General features: G+C 42.0%; 1 protein-coding gene across 2 annotated transcripts in view; it reads left to right on the top strand.

Annotated features, from left to right (window-relative positions):
• Positions 1-9,518: 9,518 nt before the first annotated feature.
• The window catches only part of ITGA6 (integrin subunit alpha 6), a 146,943-nt gene continuing 143,515 nt past the window's right edge, over positions 9,519-12,946 (top strand). Inside the window, exon 1 of one of the 2 annotated variants that reach the window (XM_030210583.1) lies at positions 9,519-9,888. In XM_030210583.1, coding sequence (XP_030066443.1) covers positions 9,722-9,888 — 167 coding nt within the window. In that variant the 5' untranslated portion in view covers positions 9,519-9,721. The remainder of the gene's footprint in view (positions 9,889-12,946) is intronic. The other variant, XM_030210584.1, reaches the window with a different exon arrangement.

Below are 12,946 nucleotides of genomic sequence, written 5' to 3'. Positions count from 1 at the left end.
GTTACAGTATGCCAGAATTTCACCCCTCAAGACCGCTTTGGACGCTTCCCAGAAGAGGACCGGTTGCGTCTGAGCGTGTAGTCTATTGTTCTGGGCGTAGTCTTCCCATTTCGTGTGGATATATTTGATAAATTTCTCATCAGTATATAAGTATGCCGGGAATCTCCACCCTCTCCCACCTTGGTTATCTGCCTGCAGCTCTATATCTATCCATACGGCCGCATGATCTGATATTTCTTCCGGGTCAATGGTTGCTCCTATTAAATGTGGGAGTGTTAAACGGTCTATCAAGATATAATACAGCCTACTTAAGGTTTCATGGGTTCTGGACCTATGAGTATATTCTCTTTCAGTAGGGTGCAATGTTCTCCAGGCGTCCACCAAATTAAGTGTTTTAGAGAACGACCCTAGTTCCCTAGCCCTTGTGCCAATGTGATGAGAAGAGACTCTGTTTGAGCAGTCTATTTGAGAGTTAAACACTAAATTAAATCTCCTACCACCACCAATCTTTTGTTATTATATTTAGCACATTTGGTCGTCAGGGACCTCAGGCAAGAGGGGTCATATATGTTCGGTCCATAGACTGTTACCAGTATGAGTTCCATACCGGATAGCCAGATTTTTAAAATTAAGTATCCCCGTCTTCCCCCGAGTCCTCCCGGGAGGCTTTATATGTTAATCCTTTCCTAAATAAAATTGCAATCCCTCCTTTCTTCCCATTAGCCTCTAAGGAAAACACCTCGCCTACCCAATTCCTTTTCAATTTGGCATGTTCTAGGTTTGATAAATGTGTCTCTTGCAGACACGCTATGTCCGCTTTATGTCGCTTCAAGGCTGTTAGGATTTTAGCTTGTTTGATCGGGGAGTTAATCCCCCCGACGTTCCAGGTTGTTAATCTGACCGGCATTGTGATCTCTTGTGGCTAGTTTGTCTTTTAGTTCTGCTGCTTTCAACCCAATGTACCTCTGCCCATGTTTTTATCCCATATGTTCTGTTTGGGAGCCCGCTTAACCCTCTCTCTACCCCTATCTTTTTGCCCTTATCTATCCCTACTATTCCTTTTACCCCCATATCCTCTACCCTCCTAACTTCTCCCCCCTCCCCTTCCCACTTTTCTCCCCCTCCCTATTAAACCCCCTTTCTCCCGCTCCAGGTCTGGCCTGCCTGTGGAGAAGTGACCTCCTAGGCACATGAGGCCCCTGCCCATTCTGCCAAATGTACCTTTTATATTCTGGTGCCCTTACTGAATCATGTTGTCTTCAGATTTTTTCTAGTAGTCCTTCTTCCAGCGCTGCTTTCTTTGCTTCCGTCACTGTTTTAAACAATTTCCACTGTCCCTGGATTAAAATCCGCAGGTTTGCAGGAAATTGGCGGGAAAACCTTATGCCTTTATTCACCAATGCGGAGCATAACGGATGGTACTGTCGCCTCCGCAGTTGTACTTCTGTCGAGAAATCTTGAAAGATTAGTACCCTGTGCCCATTGTATGTCAAAGAGTCTCTCCGCATCTTGAATCCTTGCAAAATCTCCATCCGATGTCTGTAGTTTAATATTTTGGCTATTATTACTCGCGGGCGCATTTGCTCTTCCACCTTGCGTCCCACGCGGTGAGCCCGCTCTACCATGAACGGGCCCATGGTGTCTGTAAGTGCTAATTCCTTCGCTAGCCACGTTTCGAGCCAGGTGGTTAAATTATTTTCCGGGATTGTTTCTGGTATCCCCACCAACCGTATATTGCTCCTCCGGGAGCGATTTTCTAGGTCCTCTAATTTGTTGCGGCATTCATGGAGCTGTTTTGTGAGAGTGGTTATGTCTGGGCCATATCCGCGTCCTTCATCTTCTAGGGCTGACACCCGGGTTTCGAGGTCCCCCATTCGAATGTTCACTCCGTCCAGCCTTGTGTTGAGCTCTTCCAACCTGTGCTCTACTGCCGCCCATTTCGGGTCCCATGCCTTCGCCACCGCCATCGTGATTTGTTGGAGCTGCGCATCTGAAAAGCCTTCTGTTTGCGGAGCGGGCGTTTCCACCATCTTGGTCTCCTGCGCGCTCATCTTTATTTTCTCTTTTTTCACAGATTTTTGTGCCATCGCTACTGGAGACCTGCTGAGGTATTTGTCCATAAATTATCCCGCTTTCCGTGAAATCTGGCTTCGGGCACCTTCCGATTAACTTAAGATTTGGGCAGGGGTCTCAGAGCTCGAGCCACGCGCTGCTGCTCAGCTCATGTCCCAACCGGAAGTTGTCTACTGTCAGTCTAATGAAAAAAAGGTTATCACCCACAAATTGTTTATGAGCTATTATCTACATACAGCATTAAAAAATGGAACATGAGTGCTGGCCAATACACTTCTTTAAAATAAGCACCCTTGCCTTTCATTTAGATCAACTATCAGGGCAGTAGCGATGTGATGTCATTTTGGGAAGCCTATATCCTGCCTTGTGTGCCTATGCCTATGGCTTAGAAGTATTAACTTTTTGTCATGCTCTGATGCTCACTCTATATATCTCCAGTGGTACATTGAGATAAATGTCTTTTGCTTTCGTTATCAGCATTAATTGCACTTGAAAGACCGTTTAATAAACCACCTAAATAATATTTTCTACAATAAGCATTTTCATGACAAACATAGTTTGATAACAAGTTTCAACACTTTTGTGGGGAAGGTTTTTGCCGATGATGAAGCGCCAATCATCATGATCAACTTAGCTCTTTAAATCAGAAAGATTTTGAGCTCTTTGAGGCTTTTCCTTCCTTGGCATAAATATTGCATGTTTAGTTACATTTTCTTTTTGTGGATTAGTATTTTTGAGCTTGTTTGGTTGAAGTTCTAATTCCACACCCACGTTACTTTTTGTTCTATTTACTACCTGAGCCCTTACCACCACCCATTGACCTAGCAGTAAGGGCTCATGCACTACTCGTGTAGTAATCATTGTTATGTTGCTGGGGTTCCTTTCAGACCATATGAGCCTCTTGTTTTATGCTGTTTATTGTACTCCACTTTGAAGGATTTTCCCTAAGCGGTTAATCAAATGAAATAATCCTGAACCTAATAATTAATTTTAACTAAAACATAAAAAATTTAATTATATTTTTATAATCATTAAGGGCTCTGTTTACTAAGGTGCGCTAGTGTTTTTAGCACATGCTAAAAATTAGTACGTGCTAATGCTAGAGACACCCATATATTCCTATGGGTGTCTCTAGCGTTAGCACATGCTAAACAAACGCTAGCGCACCTTTAGCATAGCTTAGTAAACAGGGCCCTTTGTGTTATTTCCCAACCACAATGACACACAAATGAATAAATTTTGTTTATGTAGTTTTAGCATGTGATAAAACAATGAAGAACATAAGAAAGGCCAGCAATCCCAGCATCCTGTCTTCGACAGTCTGAGTTCCAAGTACCTGGCAGCCCCTAAAACAAATGGAAACAAACAGTATATACAGGAAAACCAAATAATATAAATGTCACAATACTGGAACAAGATGGCAATGATGACATAAACCTATTTCTTTTCCACTCACACCCCTACAGGGGAGTCCAAAGTGAACAAAGAAAATCCAAAATGGGGAGGGCGATTGGAGTGGAGAAAAGAATCCGGATGATGCCTGAAAAATGGTCTAGAAATGTGGAAAGAAAGAAAAAAAATGAAAAGAACAGACAGGAAACGTAAACAGATAAGGTACAAAAATGATTCTGTGGAGGGGGCTGGAAAAGGAAGCTGCAGTGAAGCCAAAAAGGAATTTGTGGAAGGAGGCAAAGTGGGAGGAGCTAGACAGCTTCTAAGAGGGGAGAGAGCAGAGGAGAAGCAAAAGCGAGGAAACATGATACAGCAAGGAGAGCAATAAATCCAAATCTGAGAAAAACTGAACACGAAAAAGAGAGGGAGCCAGAATGTGATGAAAGGTGCATTCATTTTGAAGCTAACTGAAAAATGCAATGAGACAAGCTTGTTGCATTTCAAAATAAAGCAAAAACGCTTCGTCCTTTTGTTCTGTTTCATCTCAGTTTTAGCACATGCTATTTGCAAATAACAGGAACTACAAACAAAATGTAATGATGAAAAAAAACAACCAAAATGAAGTTTGACAAAGAAAACCCAAAATGAAATGAAACAAAAAAAGGGAAAGAGATAAGAAGACCAGATAAAGTCAGCAGCAGACAGAGAAAGGCTGGAATGGGGCAGAAGTCAAGATTTTGGTGAGTATAATTTCTATATTTTAGATTTAAGATAGGAAAAATTGTGTGGACATTTTGGTATCAGCAGATGCCAACAAAAATAAAGCTCATTTTGCTAAAGTATTAAACAGTTAACACGGGAATTAGGCTGTAGTGTTAGTGCATGCTCATGCAAACAGTTAATGCGGCAGACTGATCACACAGGTGCCGCATGGATCACCTCTGCAGCCCCAATGCCATTTGTCGAATGTCCACTGACCACAGCCCAACCAAAATTTGATTTAGCCATGACCACAATTGACATGAAAAGTTGAAACCATGTTGTTAACTCCCCAGATCTTGTACAAGTACAGAGTTATGTATGTTCGTGGTTGACTATCTCTTGTGCTGCAGTCGATGGTTAGGTCTGGGTATGAAAGGTGAGCCTAGATTGGATTTCTTGGAAGCACATGTCTTGGAGGGGGATTGTAAATGTTGCATTGAAGTGGAACTTCTGGGATTTCTTGAAGCTGAGTGTGTAAACTTGCTGTGGTGCTTTAGTGATGAAGATTTGGAAGGGCAATATGAAAGTGCAAAACCACTAAGAGAAAAGCTCCACTGGCTGCCACTTAAAGAACATATCACGTTCAAGATCTGCACATTAGTTCATAAAATCATTCACAGAGATGCCCCAGCATACATGTCAGACCTTGTTGATTTACCACCCAGAAATGCAAAAAGATCAGCCCACAAAGTCCTTAATCTACACTTCCCCAGCTGTAAATGACTGAAATACAGACAAACACATGCGTCCAGCTTCTCATACATGGGCACGCAGTTGTGGAATGCCTTACCACGTAACTTAAAAACAATCTACGAACTAATCAACTTTCGCAAATCTCTGAAGACATATCTCTTCAACGAGGCATATCACGACATCGAACAACTATTGTAACTGCAACACATCACCACTTCACCTTATAGTCTAACTGGTCTCTTTCTATGCCTATTATCCTATTCTCTATGCAACTCCAAATGTAACTTTCTACTGGAATGGCGAATGCCATAAACCGAACATTGTAAGCCACATTGAACCTGCAAAAAGGTGGGAAAATGTGGGATACAAATGCAACAAATAAATAAATAAATAAATTCAATACTGATAGACACTAGGTGGTCGATAGGTCGCAGTGTATGACTAATGATCCACACTGTGGAATTTAGTTGTCTGTCCACAAAATACACTTGTGTAGATTGGACCCAGACTGACACACTGTACTATGCCATTGAGTAACACAGTGCCAGAGGGCTCATTCTCAAGATCTTTGCAAATGCATTCCAGTTTGTTCCAGCCAATATTGAGATCAGGTATTTTGTGACTTTAGTTTAATTGTTCGATAACTGCTTTATAGTGAGGGTGCAGTGTAAAGTAACCCCAAGGTACCCTTGATCTGGTTCATGACTAAGAAGAGAAATGTTAAGTATCTTTGCTGAATTCAGGTAAATGAAATACAAAGCCGACTGTTTTACTGGGACTTGAAATGAGTCGCCAGGTTTGATGGTACTGTTGAACTGTTGCCACATTGGCTTGTAGATCATCCTCCAGTTCTGAGAAGCTTTGTGCTTGCAAACAAAAGGCACATGCCATCTGCATAAATGAATTTTCTGGACTGGGTAATTGTGAGATCATTCGTGTATAAATTTAAAAATGTTGCAGAAAGCATCAATCCATTCTGTTTTTGATCAAGGTGATTATTTGCTGGATTTAAACATATATTTGTCTCTTTTGGCTTCCATTTTTTTTCATAGTTTCTTAGTACATATATATATGGTTTTAGTTATTACTGTATTATATATTCATTATTATACTTTTTATTTTTATGTTTTTATATGTATTGTGTATAAGATGACATGTAACCGAGGTTGTATTGGGTCTTTTATTAACACATTCTAAATTATACCTTGTTTGGATTGATTAATTAAGATATTTTTGCATTGTTTAACGTCTCTCACTCGTTGGCGATTCGCCCCTGACATTTACTCTGAGCATCCCATGTTCCTTCCCCTCCTGACTCATTACGAATCTGTGCCATCTATGTATTGTATCCTCTTGATTTAATGTAAGCCACATTGCGCCTGTTCATGTGGGAAAATGTGGGGTAAAAATACACCAAATAAATAAAATAAATTTATATATTTGTTCTATATCAACTGTTTTGAGTTAGATTGCTGTCATCTTGTTTCTGTCCATTCCTATGTTGTCTGATTTGGTGTCTTGTGGAAGGCTTTTAAGATCAAGCTCAAGGTCAAATTTATTTGAAATGCTGCAAATATAGGGCCCCTTTCATTAAGCTGTGGTAAGCACTAGTGTATGCTTACCGCAGCTTAAAATGGCTTACCGCATGATGTGCTCAGTAAGTTCCAAATCAGCATGCGCTAACTGCACGCTAAAAACTATTTTTCAATTTTTGTTGGAGGGGGCCTGTCAGGGGGGCAGAGAATGGGCATTCCTGTGTTAATCAGTTAGGGGTCTTTTTACTAAGGTGCGCTGAAAATTGGCTTGCGGTAGTGTAGGCGTGGGTTTTGGGCGCATGCTGATCCATTTTTCAGCGCACCCGTAAAAAGGCCTTTTTAAAATTTTTGCCTAAAATTGCCACATGCCCATTTTGGGTCTGCGACCTCACCGCCAGCCATTGACCTAGCGATAAAGTCTCACACGGTAACCGGGCGGTAATGACCTGGGCGTGTCTGAAAATAAAAATTATTTTTCAGGCCGCGTGTATCGGATGCACACCAAAAATGAAATTACCGCAAGAGCCATGCGGTAGCAGGGTGGTAACTCCATTTGGGTGCACGTTGGGCATGCGTAGACACTCATGTGGCTTAGTAAAAGGGCCCCTAAGCGTAGCTATATCTCTGCGTACTAACTAGCACAGGATTACTGTATGAGCTTTTACCGCCTACAAAACAGGTGACAGTAAGTGCTCATGTGGTAATTTTTCTAATGGCCACGATCTAAAGGCAACATTAATGCATGGCTATTCATTTAAAAAATGGAAAATTGGCCATTTTTCTGATGTGATCGAAAGGGCCTTGTGCTAGTGGAGTGGCCCTTTCCCCCACACTCTGTGGTCCTTTTTACCACAGTGGGTAAAAAGGCCACAAAATGGCATGGCCATGCGGTAAGATTTCACTTACCACATGGCCATGCGGGAGGGGGGGAGCATTTAATGTCACCCATTGAGTTGGTGTTAAGGGCTCCCGCTCTAACCCAGCTGTAACCAGGTAGCACGTAGGACTGCCCGATTACTGCCAGGTTAGCGCCATGCTGGAAAATATCTAGCTATTTTCCATAGCATGGCAAATGCACTGGGGCTGGAACTACTGCCAGTGTTAGTTCCAGATTAGTGTGCATTGGGCTTACAGCTGCCCTATAAAAGGCCCCTTAGTAAAAGGACCCCATAGTGAAAATCTATGCAATTTAGAAAGGCAAATTAAAAATAAAGGGAAGGGAACATGCAATAATGAGTGGAGTTAAATGAGTAGATGTGAAGCATCTGTTTACGCTTTCCAAAAATACTAGGACTAGGGGGCATGCGATGAAGCTACAATGTAGTAAATTTAAAACAAATCGGAGAAAATGTTTCTTCACTCAACATGTAATTAAACTCTGGAATTCATTGCCAGAGAATGTGGTAAAGGCGGTTAGCTTAGCAGAGTTTAAAAAAGGTTTGGACTGCTTCCTAAAGGAGAAGTCCATAGACCATTATTAAATGGACTTGGGGAAAATCCACTATTTCTGGGATATGCAGTATAAAATGTTTTGTACTTTTTTGGGATCTTGCCAGGTATTTGTGACCTGGATTGGCCACTGTTGGAAACAGGATGCTGGGCTTGATGGACCTTTGGTCAGTCCCAGTATGGCAATACTTATGTACTTATGTAATATCTTGATAAAGACACAAGAAGCAAAAAATATAAACAAGGGACATGCATATATGTATCTCATTAACATGTGGTTACCGTAAGGACCTTATGATCTAGATGGGTGCTGGGACAGTGTGTGTGTGTGGCGGGGGAGGGGGGGGGTTGCCTGGAGTCACAGGAAGTGTTTGTGGCACAGTCAGATTAAACCCTAGAATCTCTAGGTCTCATCCAATAGCTCTAGCTACATCTGTTCTTAAAAATGCTAGTTTCTAATGTTTCAAAAAAAAAAAAAAAAAAAAACACAAGTGGTGGTGCTGAGATTTATTTTTGGATACTTCATTCACAAGGAAAATAGATGGCAGACTATCAGCTTCTAAATAGGCTGTGACCCTTGATTTATTGCTCAGACCTCAGTTACAAAAGAAATAAGACATCCTGCTAAGGTATATTTGCTGAGATTAAACAAAATGAGAGTTTCAGAGATGAGTAAATTTTTTTTACTTTGCAGGCACTGTTCTACCCAGAACCCTTCTTAAACTGGAGTAAGGGAAATGGAATGGGATTTGATATATCACCTTTCTGTGATTAGAATCAAAACGGTTTACATATTATGTACAGGTACTTATTTTGTACCTGGGCAATGTTACTGAAAACCAATATAGGCTCCCATTTTTGTTTCAGCAGAAATGGCACCACAGAAGTTTTTGGGAAGGAAAAATATTTCAGCTGTTTGCTACAATGAAGTTTTAAGTAGGTTCAGAAAACATATGGAACTGGAGGAGTGGCCTAATGGTTAGTGTACTGGGTTGTGGACCTGGGTTTGATTCCCACTGCTGCCTGCAGGCCAATGGTGGGTTGAGATCCTGGGGTGCCAGGTTCAATTCCTCTGCAGCTCTGTGTAATCCCTGAGCAAGTCACTTAACCCTCATTGCCCCACGTAAGGTTCAACAGTACTACTTAGACAATGAGCCCACCAGGGACAGACCCAGTACTTGTAAAATTAAACTGTATATAAATACATACATGAATGAATGAATGACTATCTTAGCATTCGGGAACTGAATTCACAGACAAACTGGGTAAAAGTTTATTTAGGGCTGCAGGACGCACACTGCCTATTTGTCAGGGCACCCAGCTGCGAGTTGTACATAAAAAGTTCACAACTACAGGACAATTCTGAATAATCCACAGTCCCCCCGGAACTGGAGCATTACTGATGGTTATCCACGTCCACGTACAGAAAGCCTTGTTCCCATTGTAGCACTGAAATCATCCCTGCAAACTTGGGCGGCGAAGGAAGCAGCCTGGCAGCAAACTGGTTAAAGCGAGGAAAGGTGAGGGCTGAGCTAAGGCGCGCGCTCGGCGGCACCTGCCCCCTGATCCGGGAGGGGAGGGGGTGACGTGAGCGGCCGGGAGGGAGGGAAGGAAGGAGGGCGGGCGGCGCCCCCTGGCGCACACAAGTCCCGGAGCCGGAGTAGCTAGGTGCGGAGCTGGCCCTGCCCGGGCCGGGAGGCGGGGCGCTGCTTAGCCATTCGTTGCGTTATAAAACTGGGCAGCAGTCTCTAGAGAACAAGGGCACCATTGAGCGCCGGATCAATTCCCTCTCCCGGGACAGGAGCGCCTCTGCACCGATGGCGATGCTTTGCCTTCTCTACCTGGCGCTGGTCGGCCAGGGCTCCTTGATCTCGGCTTTTAACCTGGACACCAGCAACAGCATCCAGAAGAGGGGCGAGCCCGGGAGCCTGTTCGGCTTTTCGCTGGCAATGCACTGGCAGCTGAGCCCGCAGGACAGGCGATTGTAAGTGCAGGGCGAGGGTGTGGGGAGCAGGTGGCCGGGAGCAACAAGTGGATCGTGCCATATATAGGGCAGAAGAGCCAACTTTCCAATGCCTTTTTTACGCCATCGCTGCCCACGTTGGTTCTTGGGGTGTGGAGACCACTCGTGCTTGGTCTTTTTCGGTGGATTGCAGCTGTGTCCTTGCCGCCGCCTTTGATGCTGGGGCTAGGTCGGACTTTGGCAGGGCAGAAGTGAATGATTAACAGCCTGTGAGCACTGGAGCTGTACACGCTTGCGGAGGGGTCGGGAGAAGTTACAGACGCTGAGCTCAGCATTACTCCTCCTCATTGGCATGCTAGTGGCATTGTCTGTCTTGCTGCAAGCTCCTCTTCCTCTTACCACCTATACGGTTTGCCTCTTTCTTTTAAATTGGTATTGCATAGGTGCAGTCTCATTGTTCGGACTGTACAGATCAGAGGTATATATCGCCAGCCCCTGCTTAGCAAAGTGCATTCCGGAACACGGCACCTTGTTGCAGAATTTGAGATGAAAATTTGTGTTTAGATCTAGTGATTTTTGTACTCCTTTCCCCCTATAGTAAGCTAAACTACATTATCTTACTGTTGAAATTTAGTTCCTTTGCTAACACAACAGCCTTTATTGGTATGTCAACTTGTTGCTTTACTGCTTAGGAATTGCATTTGCTTTGGAGATACCTGTAGACACTTGCTTTTGGAGTCTAAGGAATGGTAGAAGTTACACAGGGATCTTCCTACAATATAGGTTTGCTTGTGAAGGAGGTATAGTTGTTGAGGTATTTCACTGTGTTATGACACCATCCTCACTCTAGGGTACATATAGTTAGGTCCTTTGGTCTCAGACAGTTGAGCTTTAAATATAAGGATGTGCCTCAGTTATTTTTGTTGTTTGCTTATGAACTATGAAGTAGTGTGTTTATGTTTTTGCTTTGCATGTTTTTGTGTATTTTTTAATGTGTGTATCTTTATTTATTTATTTATTTATTAGGATTTATTTACCGCCTTTTTGAAGGAATTCACTTGTACCGCATACTGGATAAGGGTGGGTTATAAATAATACATCTAAATCTAACTCTGCCTCTACCTACTGTTATGTTTGCAGAGGTACATCCTCAAAAATGGGCACAATACCCACCTCACATGAGGTCTCAGCAGAGTTACACCTAATCACACTGACCACCCTTCAACATCTTCAGTCCTTCTGTGACTGTTCTCTTGTGCTTGACTGCTTAAATATTTTAAATTTAAATGCTTTACTTTTTGTCTATTAGATTGTAAGCTCTTTAAGCAGGGACTGTCTTTCTTCTGTGTTTGTACAGCGCTGCGTACACTTTGTAGCGCTCTAGAAATGTTAAATAGTAGTAGTAGTAGTAGTAGTAGTAGTTTGTACATATATGCTATTTTCTTATATGGTGCATCTCATTCTGTGCACCCTAGCATTGCTTCTGCTCTTCTTAGCTCATGAATCTAAGGTGTGAGTGTGATATGCCAGAAAAAGGCTGGGTCTTCTAGTGGAATTGCAGGGTGCTGATTTCTATCTATTGTAGTTTTGGGGCATTTGAAAAAATGAGAAGATACAGTTTTATGGCATGAACTGATGGAATGGATTGTGTGTGCAGTTTGGTGTTGGTTGTATATATCAAATTGCCTTATTAATAAACTGAATGGCAGCATTCAGCTTTTTTTTTAAATAAAGTTGACTGTTATCACAAATATGTCATATAAAAAAGTTGTTGTGAGTTTTGAATAAACGGGATACGATAACAGCTCCCGTATGGGTTTTAAATAGAACAGATTGACAATTGATTTTAAGATGGCTAGTGCTGTACAGATGCTCAGCGAAGCCCAGTGTCTTAACTTCAACACACAAATTTTCTTCAGCTGCTGAAATCATTAAAAGGTGCAGGGATGTATGAAAGCAAAACCATGCCTAAGGTCTTTCACAAGGCTGAACATAATGCACATGTCTTTATTCAATTCAAGCCATAAAAATGCTGACACCCTCTTGATCTTTTTAAGAAGTATTACAAAGGACTCTTGGACAGATGTGAACCAGTTGGGCTACCTTCAGAGCCTTGAAGCATTCAATGACCAGACAAGCATTTTCTTTACAAACCAGTGACTGTGGCTCACAATTTCAATGTTTGCTTCCATCAGCACTGGCAGAGATGGAGGTGGGGGGATGGGAGGTATATTGACTAGCCTCAGCTTTCTTAGAGGGAGACAGAAATCTTGCGGGTATACTTTTTAACAGCTATAGACAATAGCTATGGTGTCTTTTTTTTCAATCTGCACTTCAGATGAAAGCTTGCATTAAAGGTGATTAAAAAAAAATGTTTTAAGTAGGAGGTCTTTAGGCTGCTTATTCTGTCCTGATCTTTCCTGGCATATAGTTCCACTGCTAAGCACAACAGTTTTGACTCCAAAACATTTCAGAGATAATGTAGGAATACAGGGAGTGAACATACTGCCCAAGGTCTGTCCTAGGAATTTGAAGAACCAGTTTATTCATGTGGTACACGAGCATTAAGCATCAAAGAAACAGCACAACTTGATTCTTATTTTAAAAAAAATGAAGTTGCCAGTTTAACTCTATTATCTTGGGTTCATTCCTGGTTTCCCTTTTTAATTCTGTTTCTTGAAGAGAGAGGATGTGTATTCCTGTGTGTCCTGAATCTGGTGTGGATGAGACACGTCAAGGATAAGATAAGGTCTGACGGAGTAGCTCTATAATAGAGACACACACATACTGGAAATGGGGTGCTTTAGTTCTGGGTGGAGCAACTTGTTTTGTCTTAAATCCTAATGATTTATTAATGAAGCTTGCTGTTTATATATGTTTTATCTATGTTTCCTATTCTGACAAATATCACCTTTTGGGTTCCTTTTGTTCATGCATTAGTGTGATGACTGCATTGCATTATTGATGTAGACAGGAAGAGCATTCTATACATAACATTTTAGAAATAATCTAATTTTTATTATATAGTAACATAACACTGCCAGACCACAGGGATGGAGGTGGGAATGTGTGTGTGTGT

This window comes from Microcaecilia unicolor, chromosome 7 (assembly GCF_901765095.1).
Source record: "Microcaecilia unicolor chromosome 7, aMicUni1.1, whole genome shotgun sequence".
Taxonomy (NCBI): Eukaryota; Metazoa; Chordata; class Amphibia; order Gymnophiona; family Siphonopidae; genus Microcaecilia; species Microcaecilia unicolor.
This window is presented reverse-complemented; position numbering and strand designations above follow the sequence as displayed.